This window comes from Clinocottus analis, unplaced genomic scaffold, assembly GCF_023055335.1.
Source record: "Clinocottus analis isolate CAN_PGR_092001 unplaced genomic scaffold, fCliAna1.0.p SCAF_5, whole genome shotgun sequence".
NCBI classification, from domain to species: domain Eukaryota; kingdom Metazoa; phylum Chordata; class Actinopteri; order Perciformes; family Cottidae; genus Clinocottus; species Clinocottus analis.
The window spans coordinates 4,341,444-4,368,914 of record NW_027176207.1 but is presented as its reverse complement, the minus strand read 5'-3'; the positions used below and the strand labels follow the sequence as shown (position 1 = coordinate 4,368,914).

Here is a 27,471-nt window from a genome sequence, read left to right as displayed (position 1 = left end):
GAGAAAAAAATATGACTTTTATTGACCAGCCGACATGTCTACGGCTGCAGAGGTGTAGCTGTAACTAGAAAGTTGTACCCTTTTTATTTAACTAAAAGACTACACTAAATAGTCAACGCTATACTACCAGTCCATTAAGTTAACAAAAAGGCAGTCACGTGAAAGATGCAATAGCTAATATGACTAAATCAATCATGGCATGACAGAAAAGAACATTCATCACAATATGCTCACAATAACCCCCCCCCCCCCCCCTCCATAACACTTTTGCAGTCCCTATTCTGTCTTTTGCACATAAAAGAGGACATCAGTCACAATGGTAATACATGAAAACAGAAAATATACAATTGATTTGTCCAAACCATTGAAAAACAGAATAAAAACAACTCATATTTACAACAGTTTATAATACAGAACACTACACCTCTGTTATAAAACAGTGAAACAAATGAAAAATTGAAAAAAAATACAACATTACAGTCCGTATTCACTTAAAGGTCACTCAAGCACGCAGATTCTTTTCTCCTTGTTGTCAAATGGATTTTGGCCCAATCACCATTAACATCACCAAAGATACAATGATGTTTTTAAATGATTCATAATAATGATTTAAATAAGGTTTTGAGCAGCACAAATCCCAGGTTCACCTGGTCAATGGATTCAGTTCAGGGGGAAATAACATCCGACTCATCAAGAGACGTTTGGTCACTGGTCAGCTGACCCCCGAAGTGATGACGACATGGACACACACAATGTCCCAGTGAAGATTTTTGTTAACAAATTTATAACACTGAAAACACGAAAATGACTTTTAAAAAAAGGTAAGTGGTGAACTATTTTCATGGAAAATGCTGGCAGTATTACGGAAAGAATGCACATAATAAATGATATTACATACACACATTACATAGAACTCACACATTAGCAAGTGAATAATGTGTTATTTTAAAATCTGAATCAATAGGCCAAACACTTTAGATACAATTTGGTATCCGTGCTGTCATAACTCCACCAGTTGACCAACAGATTGATTCCCGAGCTGTGCTGCTTCTTCCTTCCGATCACAAAACGAGGTTCAGTCCGTTGAGCGCTGAAATCAGACGTCCAGCTGTCGCCAGGTGTTCAGTCAGTGACCGAGGTCTCCATGAGAGTACGTGGCATAACCGTTCTCAGGGTACAGACACAGCTCCTCGGTACTGCTCAGCCCATTGTTGACTTCTGAAACAGATGACAGGGAGATGATGGATGATGATGATGTCCATGTCTCTTTATTGAACACATTAATGTATACGCCATTTAGCTGGGAAAGATTTAGTTGGATTCCCTTTACAGCTTAGGACTGCATATACTGTCCCATCATACCTCAATGAAAAGTGAAGCATTTTAAAATTTGAACTTTCGGCACCCCTAAACGGCATTTACAAACCAGGGGAGTTTTGATTATGTGATATATTTAAATCCAAATTTATTTCTAAGACTGCGGTTTAATTCATAAGTACTTTTACAGAAAATCTTATTTTTTTCTGAACTTTCGCAAGTAAAAGCATCAAAAGGCATCACATTGTGTAGGACATACAAAACAACAAGGAGGCAACCAATGCTGAAAGGCCTTAAACCTGCATTCTCTGAAATGCCCATCAGGGGGCGACAAGAAAGAAGTCTGATAGTATAGAAGTCTATGAGAAAATGACCCTACTTCTAATTAAACATCCTACGACAGAGGCTTTGAAGTGCAAACACAGAAAGAACTCTTTCAACTTTGACAAAGGCAGCAGACCAGACCGACTGCTTCTGTTATTATTTTTAACAATAAAAGCCTGAGAACTCAATTTCACTGCGGGACAAACTTATAATAATAAGTGTGGGTAAGCATGTTGTGCTGAACTGTTATTATTGATAACCATGATATTTAAAAAAAAAAAATATTGATATTATGTTAGTTATAGACATATGATGTCATATGAATAATCCAGCCCCTCTTAAGGATGCTTTTGTACAGTTATAGACTCTCTACCTCCGTACACACATTGAGTGTAATGCATTTGACAAAAAAAGATAGATGAATTTGACTCGTGGCATCATTTATTTTTCTTTTCTTTCAAAATATTGGTGAAGGAGTGAAAATCTGATATCGTATTTCACACACGTTTTGTTGTGTCCAGTTTCAAACTGTGACATCCAGTCAAAGCTGCACCTGAGAATATGAGCTTCTCCTTCATGATGTTGACGTCCCGACTGGACCGCCGCGCCACGGCGCTCAGCATGATCTGCTCCGGGTTGTAAGTCTGCATCCCTCTCATCCTCCACCTGGGGCAGCGCACACAGATACAGACCGTCACAAGCATGCCGGGGCAATGAGTCCATTACATCATACAATTCAATTGTTATGCCCAGACTGGGTCTTTACAGTACGAGTACACATACACTGAATGGGATGCACATCGGTAAACAAGAGGAAGGAAATCGGCCTTGAGCCGTCGGGCAGAGAATGCACAAGTAGGACAGACAAGGAGGCAGAAACAAAGGCCGAAGCAGTCGCAGCAGTTACCTGATCATATGATAGCTGACAGATGCCAGGGGGGCAGCGGAGGAGAGGTTGCATGCAGAGCACAGGACAAAGTACAAATATCAGAGAGAGACAGAGAGGAACAGGACAGGTTATAGCGTGGAGGAGAAACAAGGAGACAGCCAGAAGACAACAGACACAGGAAAGAGACAGACAATAGATAAAGAAAGATTAGAAAGTACAGTTACACTTAGAGGCTGTTATTGGCACTGTGCAGTCACAGGAACACTGGCAACACCTTAAAAAGGGACAGAGCTGATATTCTGCTGTAGCTGGAGGCTTGGGAGACAGACAGGAGCACCAAAGCAATGTACTGCTGTGGACGCATCTTATACAGCGTACAGAGTGTACACTATATTTGAAATATTTCCACCGCTTCATCTTGTTTTGAGACCGTGCTCTCTTCAAATTCATTAGACTCCAGTGGCAGAAACAATCAGTTAGTTTGTGTTATTGGGGGACCTTAACACTTCAAACTCATCCTGATGGGCACAGCAGTACATTATTTTGCCCGTTTCTACAAACTCCATCTACTGTAGTAATTAGCCGAGCATGGAACAGTACCTCATACAACCACGCTGCAAACATCAGAACTATCCCTTTCACACAACACTACTTATATATTCAGAGATGTGATAAGATAAGCTAAATAAAAATACAACATGTACTGTGTTTCCTAAAGCGGATCAAAATGTTAAATTATGATTCTGTGAACAGGAGATTGTTTTTAATTTAAAACCATCCGTGTGTTCAGTGAATTATTCAGAATGAACGTGACATTGTTTCTGTAAAGACACATTGATGTTGAATGGAAAGTTTCACTACTGTGTGTACCACACATGCAATTGCATTGCATTACATTATAACAAAACCAAAACTATCTGCATAGGTTGGATACTAATTACTTATCAAAAAGTAAATACATGTTTCTTGTTAGTGCTTTAAACTAATTGCAGTAAAAATAAATGTGATCAAAATGTTTGATATCAGTTTTTTTCTGACAGACGGGTGTGTTCGGTATTCGATGCAAGCCTTTGACCTTCAACATGATCACTGCACTTACTTCTGGAAACCGAAAATCCCTATGACTAAGGCGATGGAGACCAGATCGGAGGTGATCCAGATGAAGTTGTAAGCGGTCCGACTCTGCAAGAGAAGGGAAGAAGAGGCAAGGCAGTTCCCAGTCAACGCCACCGGAGGTCACCATTAACATGCGTGTCGCCTGAAGCTGCTAACGCGAGGCCCCCCCCCTCCCTCCCCGAGTGCACAAAAGCAGTCTAGACAGCTGCTTCTTACTTTCAGATCCCTGCCCTTGTCTCACTCTCTTCCCAGGGTCCTGTTGTTCCCCATCACCGTGCAGAGCTCCCGATCATTTCTCTGCGTCCTTGCCCTCGAGTCTTGCTGGGCCCTCGTCCGTCTCTGTCCTCTCTCCTGCTGTCCTCTCGTCTCTCTGTGCGACCTTGTCCGTCTGTGTCCTTGTCTGTCTGTGTGTGGGTGTGTATGTGTGTGTCGTCAGATGAGAGACAGGGAGAGGAGAGCTGTTTACCATGAGCCAGATGGGGTAAGGCACCTTTCGGAGGACTTGGGGGGCATCAGAGGACACAGAAGGCACCCCGCTACACCACAGGATGGAGTAGAGCCAGGGCTCATTCACCGGGTAGACAGTCACACTCACATTATTGGCCAGAAACTCTCTGGGGAAAGAAGAAGAAAAACAACCATGTCAGCACTGAGGAGAAAAGGTCGTCTCCCTTTTAAATCCTTTGCTCCTTTCACTGCGTTTTGTGGATCAGAAATGCACATAAAGCCTACGGCGTGTCACCTAAAGCTGCTGTAAACAGGGTTGTGTCCCTGATGACGACAAAGTACACAAGTCATCACTCTGTTGTTGTTATGCCTGTGAATACACGCATGTTGTTTATGCATTATTACATATGCAATAAGGGCTCAGCGGCCTTTATGGATGTGCTACTTAGCGGACCTTAGGGTTCAGGTAAAGTGGCTGTGGTACTATATTTTATCTACATGGCAGAATAAACATTAAGAACATGGCAGGACGCTACCTTACACGCCAGCACCGGAATGATCCAGCTATCTAATCGAAAAATCCCACGTTGCCGTTGTTTGGTTCAGTGGAAAAGAGAAACCAGCGTGACGGATTTTTTTGACGGCGGTATCACAGAATCTAAACAGGCTCATGGGGCTTTATTATATATTTATTATTATTTTCTGTCAAAGTTACAACTGCTTTTCACCATCTTTCAGGTAGATGAGGATCACCTAAGAAAAGCTGGTGTTGAACATTTCAATTCCTCAATCAATATTTGAATCAAAATCCGTAAATAACTTGTGGGTTTTTAATTACTTTTTACTATTATGTCAGATTCATAACGGAGAATTAGAAGGAAAAAATGCATGAAGCAGAACCAAAGATAGTCTTTTTTGTTCAACTTGTTCTTCTTTCTTGTCAAAATGTAGCGACTGCATTACCCAGAATGCAACTCAATATCATATCACATCACTTTTGCTGAAGAGATGAGACTTGAAATTATTCCCATACTTTATCTCCATCCCTTTTCTCCATCCGCTCAGCAAGCAAAGCAAAGCAGACACCGTACGAGCACAAGAACATGGGCGCCATTTCACACGAGTCCAGAAATATGAAGGAGTTGCATCACAGTCATTCCTAAATGTCAATATTTTATGAGGATCAAGGCAAAAGGACAACAATGTGGTCTTTTAATGTTCTGTCTTTCCGTTTTTTCCAGCAACAAACAAAGCTCCCTGTTCTCTCCATCGTGGTCCGTCTCAGCATCCCCCCGTTGCCTAGCGCTACACGCTCGCTCTTACTGTAGGTCTTTGTGGCTGGCCTTGCTGTAGTGGAGGGTCAGGCTGGTTATTCCCCTGCGCCTTATGTCTTCCACCGACAGCTTCTCGTTCGCGGTCTGCTGAAGCCCTCGCACCCTCCCCCTGTCCGTGTCGGGGGTCCACGTCACCTGGCACAAACACATATGACAGGGACAGACCCCTGGTCAGACAGAAAGCTGCGGGCCTCACATCCAGAAATCTTGCACATTCATGGCATAAAAGAAAAAAGAAAGAACAAAAAAAAAGACGTTTTTTTTGTTCTTTCTTTAATTGGTGCTACTTCTAGAATTTCTAACATCAACATAATGCTGTTCATTTGTTATACAGTAATTACAGTAAACATGGTGATTATTTCTGCACCATGTTTAGCAGACAAACTCCGGGCTGCGTATTGTTTGTGCTCTTTTTTTGTCCAACAGTATTAACACAACAAGTACAACTCAGCCTCCTGGAGGACAATACCAGCTGCCAATCTCAGGGACAGTCGTTTGTGTGCTTAACTCAGTGGTTCTCAAACTGTGGGGCGCGACCCTCTAGTGGAGGTGTTACAGGTGGGGCGCAGGGGGAGATGCAGAATCTTGAAAAGAAAGTGTTTATAAATACTTTTTTTTCTTCCTTTTTTAATAATCCTTTATTAATCCCACAGTGGGGAAATTATTCTCCTCATTTTACCATCCTTAGTAATTCAGGAGCTTTGTGCTGCTGTGAAGCTCTGAGGCTTCAGTGTCTTGCTCAAGGACACTTCAACATGCAAACTATGGAGAGAACAGGGGTCAAACCGGCTACCTTGTGGTATTTTTTGTTGCTAAATATTAGTTATATTTTGCACAGATAGACCATTTTGTCCCAAACATTTTTCTTCCTCCACAGTGCGGCATGACAGAAAACGTTTGAGAACCACTGGCTGAACTCAACAGTACCACAAGCAGCGCCTTCAAGCAATCAAAGGTGGATTATGGAGTGACCTACAGTCCTCACCCTCTTCTGGGAAATCCCCGCTTTCTGCACCGCCCACAGCGTGTCCATGAACCAGCTCCGGTAGCGCGGGTGCTCTGGAGGAGGCCTGCGGACGTTGAGCAGTGCCGAGCTGTTGGTCCTGGCCGCCAGACGCAGCATTTCCAACAGACTGCAGACCGTCTGGTTGCCTATTCTGCTGCGGTCCCTGGCTGTGAGGCTCTCGACCGTCCAGTAGGGGTCAGTCTGGAGGCAGAGGGAAGCAAAGGAGAGACACAGATGTAACGTACACTTTGCGCTTTTGTGTACAATATATTCTTGCATTTAAATTTTAGTAATTTAGTATGCAGCCTATTTGTTCATTTTATTTTTTTAAATAGCGCTTTTTTTATTTTTACGTCTTTGCATCACTATTTAGCAGAAGAAATCATCGACACACTTAACTCCAGTACAAACATTGTCGTGTCCGCCGGGCATACGACTGCCTGTGAGGAGATCATGTGTGTGTCTGTCTGTGCACGGCTAATCGGACACACTTTTGTGCTCATTTAGGACTGGATGCTCAAGGACATCTTGTGAAAAACTCTTGTATAACGTTTTCTACTGTTGACTGCTGACTCCTCTGAACCGGTCAATAGAGAAAGAGATCAGCAACTGCTTCAGAAACATGTCCGGCCATCAGCGCGGTTAAAAACAAGCCTCATGTAGTCTGCTAAAGGCCACATTTTGACCTTTGTCAGAGCACAAAAACTGACAACCATTTTATATTCCTGAAGGACTTATTTTTTGTGGAAACAGAACCTGGTGAATAAGGTGGGGTGATGGTGGGGTGATTTAAGGGGAAACGTAGTGATGGAAAGGATTTCAGTACCTCTAAAAACCACTGGCCTGCGTTTAGAGAGCGAATCTCAGTCCAGTTGAAGAAAGAGGCGTCTTCATACTGCCGGCCTGGAAAGACCTTACGGACGTCTGTGGTTCGTTTCAACGTGCGGTCTCGCATAAGGAAGGGAAAACCATCCACGCTGAAACAGAAGAAATGGTCAGAAAAAAGAACTATACAACTTTAGTTATGATTTAGAATATACTTTGGTAATAAATAATAAAAACCTCACATCAAAACAGCTCAATAAAAAAAACATCAGAAGAAAAGGTGGAATGTGTTGATAACGAGCTCAAATGGCAATATTAATGTACATCTCTCTCAGTAAATGTCAACGTTCCTACCAAACAACCTATATGTCAGCTGTGGGATCTATATATGGAACTTCGGTTCATTAAAAGATAAATAACGTGGGATTAAAAAGGCTTCATGTGGTGAATAACCTGATAGTGACGTCTGCCTCCAGGGAGCTGGCTCCATACTGCAGGGCTCTGTTAAAGGACACCATGGTGTTTTCTGGTGCCAGCTAAAGCAGAAATGAGATGCAAGAGAACGTTAAAAGAACAAAGAACAAACAACAAACAACTGAATGCCCCTCCGCTCAATCCTCCCTTCCCAAGCCGGTCAGAGAAATACATTGTCTGTAAATCTTGTGACGACCCGGCAGTCCCCCGTTAGAGCCAGTTTTGGGTTTGTCTGTTCCAAGCTACTCCGTTTCAGGGGATCAAAACATAGTTATGAATATTATTTGACTTTTTAGAAAATAAATCACACTAAATCCTACACACGGTGAGATTTATTGAAAACACACTTTCAAAAAAAGTTAGTTGTTCTTTGTCGTGGATTTATTTGTGTCATTTGTGTGGACATACTGTGCGTGTGTGTCTGTGCATGCGTGTAGGAAAGGGACAGCTCTGGACATCTCTGAACATTTGTTTACAGCTAGTCATGTGGAACAGTGTGTGCTCGCCCAGCTGTGAAATGACAGTTCAGTGTGGTTCTGTAGCTGGATACCACTCTGCAGTGTGAAGTATTAGTGCAGAGCCATGCACACGCTCAGTCTCCGTACTGATGAAAATAAAAACAACTCCAGTGATCCATGAGCGGGATTATGCACCTATGAAAAAGGGGGACACCTGACACGGCCTCTGTAGGGACGTGTTCTCTCGCAGAGCAGTGAACCGGATCAGACTGAGGTCCGGCCGAGCACCCACTCACCATGGGAGCTCCACGTCGACCGATAATGTCCGGTCGCGGTCCGAGGCTGTGGCGGTCCATGATGCAGGGGCAGGTGAACGCGAGCGGCGCCAAATACACAGCCAGGAGGATGACCATGTAGATCAGCAACATCGTCACCTGGAAATCTGAGAGGGAGGAGTGAAGGGGTTTAAACAACATTTTGGAAAGGGACTTGCTGAAAAATATTAAAATCATGTAAAAAAAAAAAAAGATCACCAGTCCTCGTAACTCTGCATTAGTGTTGTTGTAAATACAACCTAAACGAAGACCAAGTCAGGTCCAAGACTAGAGTGTATCAAATCATTATTCAGATAAAATGAGGAACTTGCAAACCACATATGCATCCTTGTATCGGAAAGATCCAAATTTCCATACAAAGACCTTCAGAAAAACCTCTTCTATTGCGATGTACTGTGTGTGTGTGTGTGTGTGTGTGTGTGTACACATACATAGCATTATAAATGTCTTGATTAAATAATCAAAAAGGCATTACAGGAGATGAATTTGATGTGTCTGAATTTTCTTTGTCTCCTATGAGCAATCACAGTACTGATGGCAACAAATGAGTCAAGCAATGCAGTAATACGTTTCCTGGATCCCCCCCTCAATTGTGGAGGACGAGACAAGATAAATGATGGTCCATTCCAAGACCGGGACCATCGTAGACTACGACGGCTCTATAAGCCAAAAGAATTAGAAACCTTTACTTAAAACAAGTCAACAACACTTACTGGATCGCTCTCTGCGGACCACATATCCAGCTACCAACCAGCTGATCGCTGTGACAGTCACCAGGGCTCCAATGTGCAGGAAAGGTGCTGTGGACTGGCAACAAAACACAAATGGAGAACACTGTGGTAAATTGGTGGTCACTTATTAGAAAGTAACACAGGACAATTTTGAGGAGATTCAAATAATAAATACACATCAGAAATACGTCCAAGAGCAATGATCAGAGCTCCTCTTACCGAAGGAATAAAGTAAATTTAGTTGTGTGTTCCTTCCAACACAAACAGTGTGTGCGCGGTCTGTCTTTGATCATGCGTATTGTTGGTGACGTTAATTTACTTCCAGTGGTAGCAAGAACAGACGCGGTAGTCTTTCAATATTTGAGAGCCGCAATTTAGTTTTGAAAAGACATGTTTTTGTTTGTAACAGATTGATCGATACCACTCTTATGGTCTGTTAAATAACCGTCATCCAGCAGGTTACCTTAGCTTAGCATAACGAGTTAAAGCAGGGGGGAAAACAGCTGGCCTGATTCTGAATGAAGGAATAAAGAAAATCTGCCAACCGACTCCATAAAAGTGCACCACGTTGTGGTTTTACAAGGCGTCATGTGCCAGGACTACTTCCTGACACGAGAGCAGTGAATTCATTGCGTTATGCTAAGCTAAGCCAATTTACTTCCTGTCAGTACATTTAACGTCTGGCGACAATGCACAGATGGTGTGTTCCCTAAATTATTAAACTGTTCTTTTAAGCAAAGGTAAAAAAAAAAAAAAAAAACAGCAAAAACATCATGCAGCTATTGCACAGCCATGTCCTTCTGATGGTGGACCAACCTGCAGTGAAACCAGCAGGATGTCCCACTCATCTCCCCATACGTCGTCGACGGAGATGACGCCGGAGATCGTGGTGAGCAACGTTGCCAACACTCCTATCTGTGGAGACAACAAGGTTTGTATTTTAGAAGGAGTTGTGGAGCAAATTCACGGCAAAAATGTGAGAGGTGAATCACAGCACCTTGTGAACCCAGTAGAGGTTCAGCTGCTGGCCCAAGGATATATGGAAAAGTGCCAAGATCTGAAAAGAGAAGCTGCATTCAGTCAGTCTTATCGTCACTGAGCAATAAACACGTTCGCTAACATCTAGGGGTGGAAGCATTACCAATAAGAATGTGATGTAGCTGAATCCCACAGTGGTGGATGCGAGGATGGGGATCGTCTCGTCCCTCCATTCTCCAGAGCGGTTGTATACCAACCTGGAGTGGCAACAGGTGAGGTTTTAGTTCTCCATTAAATTTCAAAAATACATTTGTTGGTGGAGCTGGTTGCCGCCCTACTGCCTGCCCTTCACGTCATCATCTGAATTAGTTTCATCCTCATCTAATACGCCGGGCACAAACAGCTTACAGTCACATCGGGGGATAACCGACTCACCAGTTGAACTCGTTGAAGTCATTTTGAGCTACCAACCAGAAGTAGGCCCAAAAGAGAAGCAGGAGGAAAGAACTGCACAAGATGACGAACCATGTACACTCCCACTGTGAAGGAAAGCACAAGCAACAGTTATCACACACACATCAGAATATGAAGTTTGTTCTGCACTACACGCTCAGCAACAAACAGCCAGCAGACTAACAGGCAACATTCACAAGGTAGCCCTGCCCATTTGACTCAAAATGGACCATAATTTACTAAATGAACGTCATGCTGTACTGACGAAGACATGAAACTGGAGATTGAGACAAACTCATGTTTACTGAATAAATCAAGAGAGAAGTAGTCATTTATTTATATAGACTTCTATACAACCGGAGGAGTCGCCCTAGTGATTAGTAGAGAGATTGCAGGTTAAAGGCGCTTGGCTTCACTTTTCAGAAGTGGATTTTGCCATCTGTTACAACCAGAGCTTAAAAGGAGAGTGAATATTGGACTTACTTGTTAACCATAAAAACTTAATGGGGTGACAAGACGTTTTTTTTAAATAATTTTGAAGTATGCAAAGTATTTTGTTTTTAGCTTGGCTGACAAAAATGACCACACAATCAACTTGAAATTAGCTGATAATCAAATGATATTCAAACATTAATGTCAGACCCTTTGAGGATCTCCAGCAGAGTCTGGTTCTCAAGCTCTCGCATCAATAAAATGACTACTTTTACTTGTTTTTGTTAAGATCCGAGATGATATGCATGCAATAACGTGTGACCATCACTATGGTGTCGTCACGCTGCACTTGCCAGAGATTACTTTTCAAATCAGACACTCCTTCATATTTTCTCATACTTGTGGAACATTTCTGTGACTCTTCAGTCATGATGACGATATCCATCCTTCATGGTATTTGATGGAAGGATGGACTACGAGCCGAGAAAGAACCCATTGAATCAGATCCAAATCATGACGCAGTTACACATTTTTTATGAACTTATGGAACGGCCTTGGTGGAGGTCTGCGCTCTCCGGGTGTCCTTTCAGCCACTCGTAGCGCTCAAGGACTCGTCCCTTCAGTAGTTAACAGGATTAGGAGCTAATGCCATGTGAGGGGCGGTGTAAAGTATGATAGGCCTTCAACAAATCTTGTTGAGCGTTGATCAGCTTTGCGCCACACTGTACCTGGACTGGCTTACGTAAGAGGCTGGGAGCTAATGAGATGTGTGTGCAGGTGAACAGCATATGGCTGCACTGCTGAAGCAGTTGAGTCGGCACAGAGAGACTTGTGAGAGGTTTCACTTCATGCCAGGCGGGCATGCACCAGCGAAGGCCTTGTAACCCGCTAGCCATTGACAACATGGCAGTAGACGAGGGGGTATGACCTGGAGGTCAGGTGACTCTGAGGTACTGAGCCGGTGTCACATTGTTAAATTTACCTGTGCACCAAACAGTGGAAGGGCGTCCTAAATATAAGCCACTTTAATGAACTGGGAGAAACGCAGTGATTCCAATTTGCCACTTGCCAAAATGTTTGTCTCATATGATCCCGCCTTGGTTATTCTAACATTTTCTGCACTCTCTAAATGGCCTTGCAATAGAGAACGGTTGTCACTAACGGGTCAAGTAATCCCTGGCTGAGAAAATCTCCTTGGTGAAGAAAAATGGTGACGAGGAGAAGCATGCGCCTCAGTAACTTCTGTTAAAACTCCCTCAGCCGCTTAAGTGGGGCTGCCTTTGTGTCATTGGACAAATAAAAACCTAAATAGAAATTCATACAAAAACGTGAAGTAAAACGTGAGTCGGAGGGGATCTACAAAAGGATTTATCTGTGCTTGAAAAGCACATGATAAAAGCAGTTAAACCGTTAGTACGAAACACATTTACCACATTTCATCCACTCGTTATCTAGAGTGTGGTAGTTACCTCCATTTCACTTTTTACAACCCTTAGCAGGTCACTCTGTGCAGTACAACCCGTGCTGCGTGATATTTTATACTTTCTCCTGAGTGCTACATGGCCTTCAAAGGTCTCTCCATCTCTTCAATTAGAACCGTGGAGCACAGCCTCAGACAGCGCTCATAAATCCTGATCTCGGTGCTGACTTGAACCCCCCCCCCTCCGTCTTCCCTCTGCTGATTAATACAGTACAGACGAAGTCAGTGCCAGAGGTACTTGGACCCTGATAAAGCAAGTACACATGGGTGTATGCAGTGTGCAGTTATGCAAAACTAAGGTATAAATAAGTTACAAATGGACATGTGCAACGGGAGAACAAAGTAGAAATCAACATTGTATTCTCAAAATGTTGACTAGATAAATGTCTAATGTGTACAAGGACAGGACTTGCATTCATTTACAAACTGTAGACACAACATTGACTACTAATGCACACTTATATCCCACTATTATTCTGAATATGGCATGACTCATGGGAACATTACTCTGTTTGGATATTGTGAATTAGGCCTCATTCTGGATGGAGCAGTTTGCCATTAAGACATTTGATAATTATTCGGGTCTGAGAGGCATTCTTTGGACATGTATGAATATGAATATGCGTCTCAGTAGATGTAGGTTATGGGAGGCTGTTGAACAAGTCAGCCACCAGTGTTTTTTTTTACCTTTGAAAAAAGACACTGTGGCTAAATATTTTGACGTGATTAACGACATCTATGAGCACAGACGCCAGTCAAACTCAGCCGAGAATGGCGATGCCGTGGGATTTGTTAAGACACAAAGTCTACGCCGCACAGCTGGACAACGGCGTTAGTCCCGCCTCTGGCGCTGATTGGTAAAGCAGTTAGTCTCGCTCTGGCACAAATTGGCTCGATTGCTTTTTCAACCGCGAAACGGTTTCATATCCCGATGCCGGACAAATCGATCAACTCAAACTAGGTCAAGAGCGTCGAATCCACACACCCAGACAAGGGAGACTTGCAGAGTTGGCTAAAAGGCTTTATTTGAGTCAATATTTTGCAGCCAATTTAAATTATTTACAGGATATTCAACCTTTGTTTCGTCATAATGAATGTAATACGAAGTGTGTTCCGATACAGGGCTTGTACAAAGGCAATAAAGTAGTGCATGAATATGAGTTTACAGATCATTACAATCCCTCCTCGGCATTGCGGAGGTTGGTTTTTAGGGCTTTTTGCCAGTTATACCTGCAGTCTTTGAGCATATCTATAAGTAACACTCGGACGCTGCGTTTGCTGGAGCCGGCGATTTCAAAACAAGATTTCAACGATTTTAACCATCACAAACTCAGAGTGTCCTCCCAAAATACTATCAACAAGTGAACTTCCCGACAAATGGCAATGTTGTATCAATGCAGAGTGTATAAAGATACAATGAACAATACTATTATCATATTTATCATACCAATACTATTATTATATTTACAATAGCAATACAATTATATTTTTGTGCAATACGGTTATATTTTTTGCCTTATTCTTTTTTTTTTTAACCTTAAGTTTATTGTAATTCTGTGTTAGGAGGACCAAGCAAAATATGCTTTTCATTGTATAGAATAACTGTCTGTTATCTCTGTATACGACAGTAAAAACATATTGAATCTTAAACTCTTTGTCTTGATTCTTCACAGTACATTTGTTTGTACGCCCTCTGGTGTTTCGGGGAATTATGCGGCGAAACAACTCGGGGTGGGAACCACCAGAGGTCCCACGATACAATATCGTCATGATACTTAAGTCCAGAAACAATATTATCGTGATATATTAAGTAATGTGATGTAATGCAATTTATTACATTTTTTCCAACCACAAATTGTCCCCAAAGGAAAACTTTGTCAACAAAAAATATAATGATGTTATTATTCTAGGACCAACAAGTTTAGAATTAATTAAATAAAAGATCGATACACGGCTTCCTTGTAAAATACAATATCGCCACGCAAAATATTGCGATACTACGCTATGTCGATATTTTCCCCCACCGCTAGAAACAACGCAGAGAGAATAACGATCTCCGTTCATGCTCGGAGCTCGCAGGCCCGTCTGCGGAGGCTCATGCGCAAGTAAAAACAAAAGCTGTATTCTCTGAGGGGTTGGACCTCATCAAATTAAACCTAATTATGTGATCCTGTGTCAATACATATATTGATTGAGGCAGCTTTTAACGGTCATGAAGTAGAAGCAGAGGTTCAGAGTCCTGATGATGTTGAAGAAAGAGTTAAGTCTGAAACCCAAAGAAGCGCTGAGGTAGTAATCTGCCCCTACAGATAAAAGACTGTCCTGGATGACAAATCAGCCACACATCACTGTGTTGCAGTGTAAACAGACAGCATTGCAGTGTGTGAATCCTAACCTCTCCGCTTCAGTGTGTGAGTGTGAGTGAGTGTGTGTGTGTGTATTAATCTTTGTAAAAGGGGACAGAAAAGGGAAAAGGGGCAGCTGTGCGCTTGCATTTTCCCCTTTTGGTCAGCACATCATCAGTGCCCGCCTCACACATTCAGTAAATGGACTAATTTACGGCCGAGCCGCTGGCTCTTTGTGATGAAGACGACGTCCAGCAGCAGTGGCTGCGGCTGCCCAGTGGGTGTCCAACACAGCTGGGTGTCTGGCTCTGCTTTACACATCCAAACACTGCACTGTTTCTGCTACTTGCTTTATTGTGAGGATCGTTTTCCCCAGTTACTATGGCCTGGCCTAGAAGTCACTTAGGAATTCAGCAAAAAAAAAAAAGAAATTGGGATGACATCAAATTAGATAGATTAGTCTTGGAAATAACCTTTCAAATTAAATCTCTTTTAAGCATGATGATGATTCCTAAACTATATAATGAGTTGCTAAAGTGAAGCTACAAATTAATGATACTTTACAAACACAGAAGAAAGATTTTTTTTTAAAAAAAGGAGATTAGGCTGGGATAATTATTTGGGGTTTTGGCTCTTTAACGCTGCCCTACATCCTGCCATTGTAAACAAATATTTTCTAAATCAACAGAAGTTTATTTTAGCCCCATATGCCATAATCTAAATGACTGAATGCACGTTGGGGTACTGTTTTGTGTTGCCTTTGACAAAGCCTGACCTATTTTCTGCCCTTCAAAACCACAAAATGGAAAATAGCTCATTTATTCCTGAGACGCGATCAGGTTTCAGCGCAGTGTCAGCAGGATTATGCCCATTATCTTACTGCACATTATGTACAGTAAGATAATGGACACACTCTACTTTCCAAACATAAATCTACAAGATCCCTGCGTACATGTAGCATACGTGGAACTTGAGATAAGGATATCTGTTTGGACGTAAATGTATCATAGATGTATACGCCGCTACTCTATGGCATCATGTGTCTTGTTCTTATTACAACCAAGAAGACTGCGACTTACATGTTCTTCATGAAGCAGTACACATTTCTGTTTCACTTCTCCCCAGGAATGTGACGACCGAGTTGTAAGAAAGGTTACACAACTAAAACAGCAGATGCAGATGTGCTGAACCACCTATGATCATCTAAATAACTACACTCTTCATGTCAATTACAACAGCCCAAATGTAATAAGCAGTTGAAAGATGACATTGTTTTTTTGTCTACTTTCTGTGAAAAGACTGAATAACTTCAGGACTAATCTTCCTTACACAGATATCTGCATACAAATGCAGAATACAGGGGCACGGTTTCCTGGGTGGTATCAACCAATCACGCTTAAGCAAGATTTGGTGTCATGCAGGTGTGTCTGTGTGGCGTAAAGCATTAGCCCAAACGCAATCTGGTAACCCATTTAACCATTAGCTAGCTTGGCTCCAAACAAAACTATTGTCTTGAACGTTCAACTCCATCCACACATTTCTAGTTGCTAATAGTACTGGAAACAAGGACCGTTGCACAGAAGAGGAAGTCTACACCGAAACACCTCAAATATTGGTCATTGTCACTAGAGGCTAAATCAAAGAGAGTTGGAGCGATGAAGGTAACTAGCAAAAGAGCTGAAAGGCAATGTGTGACGTTTGGCTTCTTTTGTTCAATGAAATGGGTTTAGCAGACAAACAAATTGACCATTCTTAAAGTATTGGGACTAAAACAGCCCATCCAAAAAGTAACACGCTTTCATCAAAGAGCCATAATGTGATCACCCATCAGCAATACAACATCTTCGGTAGCGCAAAAAGGTTGTGACAGGAATAAAAAGTAATGTATTAGTACACCAAGCAAATCACATTTGAACTTCTGTACATTATCATGATACTCATACTTAGTGATCGGTCTTACCCTGGAGCTGTCGTCTTGGGAACGCTGGTAGCGTTTCCAGCGGCAACCATATATCCCAGTGACAAAGGACACAAAGACCTGTTTCTCATAGACCTGCAAGGGTTGGTGTTTCACCATGCTCCTTCAGCCTCAACGCGACACCAGTCCGTTAACATCCCACACAGGACTGGGAACCCTGGGGAAGATCAAAGGGTTACTAAACAGAGCAAGCTTTTGAATCGGGAGCTCAGTCTTTGTGCGTACAATTACGCCTTTCATCAACACGCCAGGTCACGTCATGTTGCCGAGGTATATTTTCACAAAACACTGCGAACATGTTGACGGTCCTGGGTTTTGTTGGGAGTAACAACACCTGGTGGAGGAAGTCAACACACTTTTCAAAACGTGAGTCATGTCTGGGACCGACATAATAATATGGTTTACAGTCACGGAGTCAACCTTTAGCATCTCCGGGATTTATGAAATGGGGGAAACCGGCATCGGTACGTAGGCAGCGTCTATCTATGGCTTGAGCCGTCACAATAACAATAAAATCAATAAAAAGGAAAAGAGTGAGATGGCGTCATTGTGTTGACCTCAACCTCAATTCTGCCTTGGAGAAAAGCTTGTTGCCTTGGTGGCAGGTAAAAATGTCTTGGCACAGGAGGTTGTGTTTTTTTCATGGCCTTCTGAAAGACATGGTGCTGTGCCGAACCCTCATTAGTCTTGTTTTTACTTTTCTCAACGTCATTTCAAAAGCTTATGGAACAGCACAATAGTATATCATGTAACCTACAGTATGAGTTGTTTGTATCAAGTCTAAAAATAAAGATGGACACAAGGGACACGCTCCCAGTTTCAGCATGTGTGCAAGCAGGGCCTTTCCGTTAAGAAAACCTTGGTGCGCTGGGAGAGTGACAGTTCCTAGGAAAATTTGGACTTTCAAAGCATCACTGGTAGCTTCAAGCCATTGTTTTAATCCGTCCAAGATTTTCGTGTACAAACAGATACCTGTAAAAATACCCATCGACATCTTGTAAATGCTGGCATGCCAACGATCTCAAGTACGATGGTGAACCTGGTAAATATAGCCTAGATATCAATGTGTAAGCATTGTCACAGTAAGCACATTACACATGCTGATAGTAGCTGCTGTGCCAAGGTTGTGCCGTGTCATTGTTCCGACACCCTATTATTCCCCCAAAAATGTCCCATTGGACTGAAAGCCCACAAACAGTAGCACATGGCTAAATATTATGCTGAATGACGTCTTCAAGCTGCTGCAATATTTTTCTTCTTCTTAGGATTGCAATGACATGACCCATCCTACTCTGTCTCTGATGGGCTTAACCTGATAGTCTTACCCTAAAGCTGACTAATCTCACGCCTCATACCTAAACCTAACCAACCAAACAAACAAACGACGGCAACAAGTAAGAAAATGCAGAGTGGTGTCATGACTTGAATCCTATATTGCCACAACAGTGCCCACAACCATCTCCAAGAAGTTGATGAATAATTAGCCATGTGCTTCTGTTTGTTGCATCTTCAGAGCAATGGGCCTTTAGAACAAAGGCAGCTTGTTTTCAGGGTAACAATGGGACATTTTTAGAAGTACAGTATTGGGGTATTGGAATAATGGGCTGTCGGAACAATGGGCCATCCCCACCCAAGTATAGCCTCACGGAGCCGTGGCCGTAGACTTTTAGTCTTGTTAAGTCTTCACTTAGTAAATTGTATTGATCGTTGGGTTACATGGCTGACTGACAATACTGCCTAGGATGCCAAGTAAAGATACTTGATGGCCGTTAAACCAAATTGCCATTACGCCGTACAAGCATGAAAGCCTGCCGAGCCTCGTTGAGCAGCGGTGCCAAGACCATCACTGTCTGGACTTGGTTTCGAAACGAAAAACTAATTTGAGGTGAAGACTCAGCTGACATAAAAAAAAATGTGTAGCATTTTACTGTGTGTCTCTTTTAATAAAAAAGGCGGTAATGAACGGCAATGTTCCAGTCTGATGGAGGCAGATAAGGGCGTGTTTCCTGGTCAACAGTCCTTATCAAAACAAACTGCTTCTTTGTTCAGGAATTACTACAGGACAGGGGGACCAGGCGAAATCAGTGTCTGTGTACAGCCAACACTCTTTCCATGTCACTTTTCATTATCAGAGATTTTTTTTTTATAAAAAGGTAAATAGTGACACAAACCTGATTGATAAGCAGATTTATCGAAAGGAAAAGGTCATTTGTAAGTTGAAGATATAGAAGAGCATGAAATATTAAATACTGGTCCTAATCATCAATCTGGGCTTTCATCTCATCAGGAGAGGTTAGTCAACATTCTCAAATGAAATATTTTGGAGCATTACTAGTAGTATCAATGGATTATTTAAAAACTGAAAATGAGTATTCGGACTAATATTCTTCTCTCCAGTTGGTCGGTGTTTGAAACACTGGCAGCACAGATTGAGACTAGAAATGGACTTTGTACCAGCGATCATCTTATGTACATTAGTATTTTCAGAGTAGTGTACTTTCTAAACTGCCTCTTTTTACTGACAGACAGAAACTGCTAAAATATAAATACTGTATAAACAATTCAAAGTTCTATTAAACCTGGTTCCTATCTGGCTTAGTGTCTATGCGATCCATTAAACTACAGTACAATTGGGTATTGTGTGTCTCATGCTGTATAGTACTTGAGCTGTGCTTCCTTTTGAGGTGTTCTCAGGGGATCAGTGTGACCTTTTATCTAGGATTCAGCGCTAACCTTCATCTATACAACGATCTTCAAGAGGGGGAAATTGTTACGCAGCCGCCTTGCAGATCTGCATTCTTTCGCTGTCGACTGGTTATGATATGAGAACTCGGGCCTGAGGGAGCCTTTTCCTAGATTCAGAGGAGTTGGCAGATTCCCAGCATTCACATCCTGACCCTATCCTCAAAACAAGGGCCAACTGGAGCTGAAATCACCGGGGCCCTGTTCCAGCCAGGTCGGCCTATTGTGTCATTGTGTTATGTTTTTTTTTGTTTCTTTCCAATCGTCACAGTATTGCAGCGATCATTAGGTAAACTAGGCCCAGTCGAAGTTGAGACACTTCACTTTTCTATTGCTGGGTGGTTTAAAGCTTCTGTACAGACATAACTGAAAATAACTCCACATCAATGAGGTCTGGTACAGGATGCAGTTATGAGAGGTTTGTCTTCCCATAGTCACTCATCTTTCCTAGCAGGCGTAATCTGGACGAATGGGAATAAAGCCGTCCCGAATGTGGATTACAGGGAAATAATGTACAGGTCTCCATTACCAGAGTAAATAAAATGATAGATTGTGTTGGTAAGGCTGGGCAATATATTCATACATCAATATTGTGACACGAGACTGGATATCATTTTAGATTTTGGAAATCTTAATATGGCATGTGTGATTTTGCTGGTTTGATGGCATTTTCTGTTGTAGCTGTTCTATTATTTGCCTTTACCCTGAAGATACTTTTTCAAAAAAATCTCATTATGTAAATATTTTGTAAAACAATGCACCATGGTCAATCTTACAGTATTAATATCAAGGTATTTGGTGAAAAATATCTTAGATATCTCCATAGCGAAGACCTGCAGAGAACAAAGACAGTGCCGGTGTGGAGCAACACATTTCAAAAGAGATCCAGGACTTTCATGAACACTTGACAGATATGTGTGTAGCAGAAACTAGCTTGCCTTTGAAGGAACATCTTACAACACACGTTCTATTTACAGTCAAACCACTGTGGCAACCGCACACAGACAACTCTGAGAAGACTAGACGCTGAGGCTTTTGACCTTAATGAACGCAAGTTTTGAGGGAGCTACATTTACCAGATGGAAAGACACATTAGCAGAAGTTCAACATTGTTTGTGGAACTTGCTTCTCTGTATAATGTGCAAGGAGTCAGCTGTAGCAACTGATGGGAGCCTCGGGTGGGAAGTGCTATTCTATTGCATTTTGGTTTTCCATCGTTTCTGGTAGCTTCTGTTTCGTGTACAGTAGGCTTTCGCCGTGGCTCTCATTCCTCTGGCATTAGACCAGTTCTCACTCAGGAACCTGCCACATACATGAGAAGACTTTACTACTCTTCTCACCTCTCTGCCAAGTCACCTGCTCACCGTCAGCACGCCTCCAAGGCCCCTCGCTGCGTCAAAGTTGTCGGTGGAAGTTAGATTTGTGTGCTCATTAAATGATGATGCATTATAATCCGCTAAATCTCAGCCGACCAATTGCCACACAGACACCGCTATATGAGTCTATTATTAGCTTTTGTATCTCGGTCACTGTCGCCTCAGTCCAGGCTTCCATCGTTCACTCACTTCATGAATTTTATATATGCATGCATTAATAGTATGCTTAATCTTTCAGTGGGTTTTGCCAAAAATAGACTTTCCATTAGTGCCACGCGTTCATTACCCGGGTGGGTGGGGTGGTGGTGACGGGGCTCAAACTGGAAACAAAGCTGCTTTTTGAGCTCGTGTGAGTGCATGTTCTCCGGAAACCATCAAGTCTCCGGATGACATGACTTCAGCTTGTGAACGGAGACGCTGTGTCCGTTGGCCGGGCAGCATCTGCCGGGTCGTAGGCGACTTGATTTATTAAAAGGTGATATCGGTCTGACACATGCGAGTGGCGCCGCGGTAAGGCCGGGGGTACAGATAAGGGGGGGAAATTGGAAGTCGGATAAGTCTTCTCCTAATCAGATTTGAGAGAAGAAAAAAAAAGGACAGACCAATGTGATTAAAGCTTGAATAATTTGCTTTGTAAAAAAAAACATGGTGACGTCACCACTTTGTCGTCAAGGACTTCAAGACCCATACACACGACGAGGCCGATAACCAAACATTTTGTATGAGGACAATGTATTACTTTCTGTAATGTTTTAAGTAACCAGAAAACTTCCATCTACCTCATTAGTTCGCCGGTCACCATGCCAGAAAAAGTTAGATGCATGATCAAAATAATCCAGTTCAGTATGTGTTCATGTTACCAATTCTTGTTACAAGCCAAGACAATAACAATGCCATTTCATTTTGTGAATCTGAGTCATCATGGCCCAACTTCATCCTGAAGACACCTGTAGTGACAGGAAGTTCCACAGAACAAGTGTGCCAGCGGTTTAAATGTCTGTCTATGAACAGATTGTGACACCTCGATAGCATCACAACCATTTAAGACGCAGTCATGAAACTTTACAGGTGTGTAGCTGAGATCAAAATGAAGGCGGAGTTTGATGATGGGCGTGGTCCGACGACGGGTTTAGAGGGGGGGGGGGGGGAGAAGTCATTGACCTCCCCCCTTTACGGCTCTGGCCCAACCTGAACCTGAGTCGCGGCTGCTGGTCCGTGTCTGAAACGAGCTCTCGGTTCCGCAGCAGGTGTCAGCGAAGCCGCTTCAGCAGACAGAAGCGGGCTCACTGGTTTCACAACTGTCAACCAACCAGAGAACACATGGACATTGTAGTCGTCTGTGTGCTGCCTTTAATCCGTCACATCGGTCACACTAAAGCCGACAGTACATGCCCTCGTGAAGACAGCGACGTGTCACAGATTAAAACAGTGCCGACAATGGACACAGCAGCGTTTAAAGTTAGGAAGGAGGGTGTTCACAATACTTGAATGAACATATTAAAATGAGGTTACATATACATATGAAAAAAATAGAAAAGGAAGAAACACACAGCCAGTGAGGACAGACCACTCAGCGGGTCACTATACCACAGAGCCAAGTGGCAGTAACTGAGATTATAGGAAGATAATCCGACAAAGTGCACACAAACACGAACCTTACCTCCACGGCAGCCCTCTTTTATACTTGTCTTTCTTTTGTTTTATCCCGGACAGAGTCGGGCACGCGAGGAAGCTGTCGGTTAATCAGTTATCTCCGTGGATGTTGACATACTGTCCTCTCCTCACAGTTTACGGATTCACAGAAGTCTGTTAAGTGACTTTGAGCGGCGGCACTCATCAGCCACCGGTGCACAGCGACGGAGAACAGCGACTTTAACGGGTTAACTGCTTCCCGTTTCGACAACTGTTACCGGATAGTTTCCCCGTGGGTAAAGACGTACCTTCAGCGGTCACAGAAAGAGTTCAAAAAGCTGTAATCCGTCAGGCACAGTGTGGGTGGAGCTGTGGCGCACGCTGCAAAAAAATACTCCGCCCACGTAATATGTGAGAGCAGCCGCGGGACTACTTTTTATAGCGTGCACGAGTGTCTGTCACAGGTAAATTGACCGGAGCGGAGAATGAGGGTTCCGTTAGAAAGAAGAAGAAAAAATGTATATATAAATAAACTTTCCAGTCTTTATTTATCTAATAAAGCACGTTTCATGCTGTAACATATTTCTTATCACTTGTATTTTAAAAGCCTGTGTTGTTTGTTTAACATACCACATTCAATCGTCTGTCAGTTTTACCCAGAATGCAACACCTGTGAAAACACCTGGAACCAATTAGATCACTTAGAAGTCAGAGCGCGAGCGCAAATGTAAATCTCTCTGATATTGTGTTCATCATGAAGCTATTTGAATATACCTTTCTACTGCTGGTGCTTCTTTTTCAATATCATTGACAATGTCTCTCTCAAGATCATGCTCAATAGGACTTTTCTATTTTAGTTTCCATTCGGCAGTGTCACTTTTAAAACGCTTTATTTGTTTTATTTGCTGTCTGTGTTTTACTCTTTTATTGCCTTACTCGTTTTGCTATTCTTCTGTTGTAATCTTTAATGGACCACTGGCACAATCATTTATTTCGGGATTAATACAGTTTTATCTTCTCTTATCTTTACAAGATAATACCGTTGAGAACAATACAGTATGTTTATGATTAAAACAGTTTATTTTGTCATTGTTTGTAAAGTTGTGTTGAAAAAATACCATTTGTTGATATCATTTTCAATATCAATTTCAATTCAGTTTATTTTGTATAGCCAAAAAAAAATCACAAATTACAAATTTGCCTCAGAGGGCTTTACAATCTGTACACATATGACATCTTCTGTACCGGGACCTCACATCAGATCAGGAAAAACTCTTCCAAAAATACTTTTCACAGGGAAAAAAGGAAGAAACCTTCAGGAGAGCAACAGAGGAGGATCCTCTCCCCAGATGGTCAGAAGCAATAGATGTCATGTGACCAGAATGAACAATGTAACAGAGTTACAGCAGATTACATGAATATGACAGAAATTATTCATATAATGAGTAGTATGCATGGACCACAATCCAGATAACCACAATCCATGTCAGCAGAAGGAAGTAGACAGGAGGCAGGAGACAGGAGGCAGGAGGCAGGATGCAGGAGACAGGACCGGCTCCAGACAGCCACAATCCATGGAAACTTGAGGTAAGGAAGCACAGAGGCTCCTGGTAAGAAGTAGAGTTATCCTTCATCCAGAAGGAGAGAGAGAGCGAAGAGGAGAGATTTTAAATGAAGTGTTTACTTTTGCAAGCGCTGGAACATATTTAGTGTGTATTTTTTAGTGTGTAGAGTTTTGACAAAGGGGGCTCTAGTTTCAGAAACTGTGCTTTAGCTGCTGCTAAATAAGTCTGAGGAATCATCACTGCAAGATGATGATAAAGACAGGAACAGGAAAGACATGAGAGGTACAGGGGCGGAGCTAAAGTGTGTACCTCTTCCTGTTGTCCGTCTCCAGTCTGGTCTTCTCCAGTGTGGACATAAAATGTGTCATGTGCTGGAGTTGAGAGGTGTTTGGAGGGTTAAACTGAGTATGTTGCCAGTTTGAAGTGTGGAGATGTCAGGAGGGAGAGGTCACAGAAGGATAAGAGAGAAATAATTTAATTAAACTTCTCTGCAGGGGTGGGGATGGAGGGGGTTGAAGACGCCATGGAGGGTTGGCATTGTCCCCATCTCTAGGAAATGTTAGTGTTTCCTGGAATGTTCCAGACAGGGCTACGAGGCCGGAGGTTTGGGGTTTACTGTGACGGAGAGTTTCCATGGAGGCCGACATGAGGGTAGACATATAGACTATATTCAGACTACGCTCTCAACATATCGAGTTAGAGGCATCTCTAAACCCGGTTGGCGCTTAAGCATGCCAATGCTGTGCTCCTCCCTTCAGTTTAGTGCCACTAACCGTTGAACTGAACACTTGTACCGGACTGTACAGGCGCCAGTACAACACCTGGCAAGGAGGTAGAGTAGCGTCTTCGAGCCTCACAGATCTATTCCAGGCCCAGCAGTCAGAGATTAACCCCATGGACCTGGGATAATTACGTCAGATCCCTTTAATCCTAAACAATTAAGCGGTGGCAGGGGCGGGCCTTCAACTAGAAGTTCTCTCGCAGAAGAGATGCATGCTGGTCCTGCGATGGCGTCTCGTGTCAGGAGTGGCATTTGGACCTGCATAAGTAATACCATATGACATGTTTGTATGTGTACTTGTTATTCAACTCATCACAGCGGAACTGCAATGAAGTAATTTGTGTATAAAGTATGATGATGATAATCTATTTAAATGTTCATTTGATTCTATATTTAGCCAGGAAGGTCCCATTTAGATATGAAACCTCTTCCTCCAGAGAGTCCCGGTCAAACGACTCGGGAGCTCAAGCAGTTATTCACATTTCTCAAAGTGAAATGTCACATATTAGAACAGATACAGCACATAAAGGCTGCACATGGGAACATGTTAAAAGAAGACCAGCACACAGACCATAGCAATGATATCCATAGCACATTCCACTCGAGTCATGGATTATCCAAAAAGACCACATGTTTCCTTCAGGCCACTCTGCAGAAGATCTTTAGAATGGTATTGAAAGAAGGGCGTAAGGTAATGGCATTTTTTGCAGCCCATCCCAAGCTCTGAGCTCACCCCGGGGACATGTAAAAGAATCCAATTTGTAGATCCAGTGTTGCTATATGATAAAGGATGAAAGGCTGGAGATCAAAGTAAGTACAGTTTGTCTGACCATCTTGAGGATTCACATTAAAAAAAAAAGGTAAACGCACTAGCCTGCATTTGTTACAAAACGTAATGTTGCGTAATATTCTAAATCCAGTTTTAAGTGTACCTAAACTGGATTCGGCCTATAGCTTCTATCTATCCACTATTTTGGAAAATGGAATACATTTTTATTTAATTTTTAAACATAGATTGACTTTTAATCCTAACAATAGAGCTGCAGTGATTGGATCAGCTCTATGGACAATAAAGATAGTGGTGGTGATCATGGCAGTAACCTAGCAGCATCATTAGTATCAACAGTATACTGCATTGTTAGCTCTTTGTGGACCTCTAGTGGCCATAGGACGTACTTCTACTGCTCTGCTGACAAGTCAGTATTTATCTACATCAGCCAGATGAGGGCGTCTGTACCATCCGGACTGTCGGTCCCTTGGCTCTCTGGCTTTTAGAGCTCAACATAAGATCATATACATGAGCAATTAATCTGTTCATCTGGGTATTCCAGTTCTTCAGATACACAGGACTCAGAGGAACTGGAGCCACGCTCTGTTTTACCTTAAAATGAAGATTTGATTGAATTAAAATGCCTGAGAAAAGGCCTGATGCCCGACGTGAACGCAGGCCCCAACGGGATGCAGCGAATGAATGCGAGAGAATCAATAACATGAATAAACACTGGACCCTTTGGTGCGTTCATGGGGAGACACGCCAGAGAGAAAGTCATGAGGAAACATGTTAAACATGTTTAATACCAATCAGAAATGAATACGCACCGAGGATGTCTCAAACAGACATCACACATAACTCATTTCAACAGCTAGTGGGTAGAACTTTAGTGTTTTGGCAATAAAGTACTGTAAACAGATGCATCACAACCTTGTCACAGACAGGAAGTGGACTGGAATGTTCACTTTTCAGATAATTTAAAAATGATGTCCACGTTGTTGCACGTCTCGAAGTGTGTTTCTCAAAACAATTTGTACAAACAGCACCACACAATCGATTACCTGCAAAGACCTGGAACTTGTAAATAAATCAATAGCCATGTTACTACCATCAGAAAGTCCTTGAGTCCTTGCTTTACAAACAGGATATAGGAATAATGCTTGGCGAAGGCGCTGAACTGATAATCATCAGTGGAAGTCATCAGTTCAGCACGTTTAGAAACAAAGTCTGGAGGGATGGCTTTAAAATATGCTTGAGCAACTGATAATAAGGGAAACAATAGAGAAAAAGTGTGCCAAAGCATTTTTAATGTGTTTAAAAAGAGTGAGACACGACGTGAATGGTGTGGACGGGGCTACAGCACGGCTCTAAAAGCTGCAACAGAAAAGTGAGACCAGACGAGTGTAAAGTGAAAAATATGCACTTTGATTTAAAGAATGACGACATCTTATGAAATCTAATGTGGCAAGTCAGAAAAAAATGTTCTAGTGTTTGTTCACAGTAAAAAGAAACGGGGAAAAGTTAATTTTATGGCTGTCACTCCTCAGATTCTAAACATTATGGGTGTACTATACGAAAGCCTGTACTGTACAAGATCCTTTCCTGGTTTTGCCTCGGAAAATGAACTCCATTACAGCGCAACACATGTACTGTAGTTAGAGCACAATACAGTACAGGGACA

The 27,471-nt window shown here is 42.4% G+C and overlaps 1 protein-coding gene across 9 annotated transcripts; it reads right to left on the bottom strand.

Annotated features, from left to right (window-relative positions):
• Positions 1-262: 262 nt before the first annotated feature.
• gdpd5a (glycerophosphodiester phosphodiesterase domain containing 5a) lies at positions 263-22,981 on the bottom strand. Of its 9 annotated transcripts, none has more exons than XM_068601460.1 (17): positions 22,701-22,981; positions 16,905-17,079; positions 10,670-10,773; positions 10,398-10,491; positions 10,254-10,313; positions 10,073-10,171; positions 9,239-9,332; positions 8,487-8,632; positions 7,712-7,794; positions 7,260-7,410; positions 6,404-6,634; positions 5,417-5,562; positions 4,113-4,260; positions 3,630-3,712; positions 2,549-2,563; positions 2,147-2,307; positions 263-1,218 (listed from the first exon to the last, which is right to left on the bottom strand). In XM_068601460.1, the coding sequence occupies exons 2-17, from the start codon at positions 17,019-17,021 to the stop codon at positions 1,127-1,129; spliced, it is 1,824 nt and encodes a 607-aa protein (XP_068457561.1). In that variant the 5' UTR covers positions 17,022-17,079; positions 22,701-22,981; the 3' UTR covers positions 263-1,126. The 9 variants fall into 9 exon arrangements, 7 of the variants coding, with proteins under 7 accessions (XP_068457561.1, XP_068457565.1, XP_068457562.1 ...); XM_068601464.1 differs by having other exon boundaries at positions 2,195-2,307; XM_068601461.1 differs by having other exon boundaries at positions 6,413-6,634.
• Between the last annotated feature and the right edge of the window lie 4,490 nt (positions 22,982-27,471).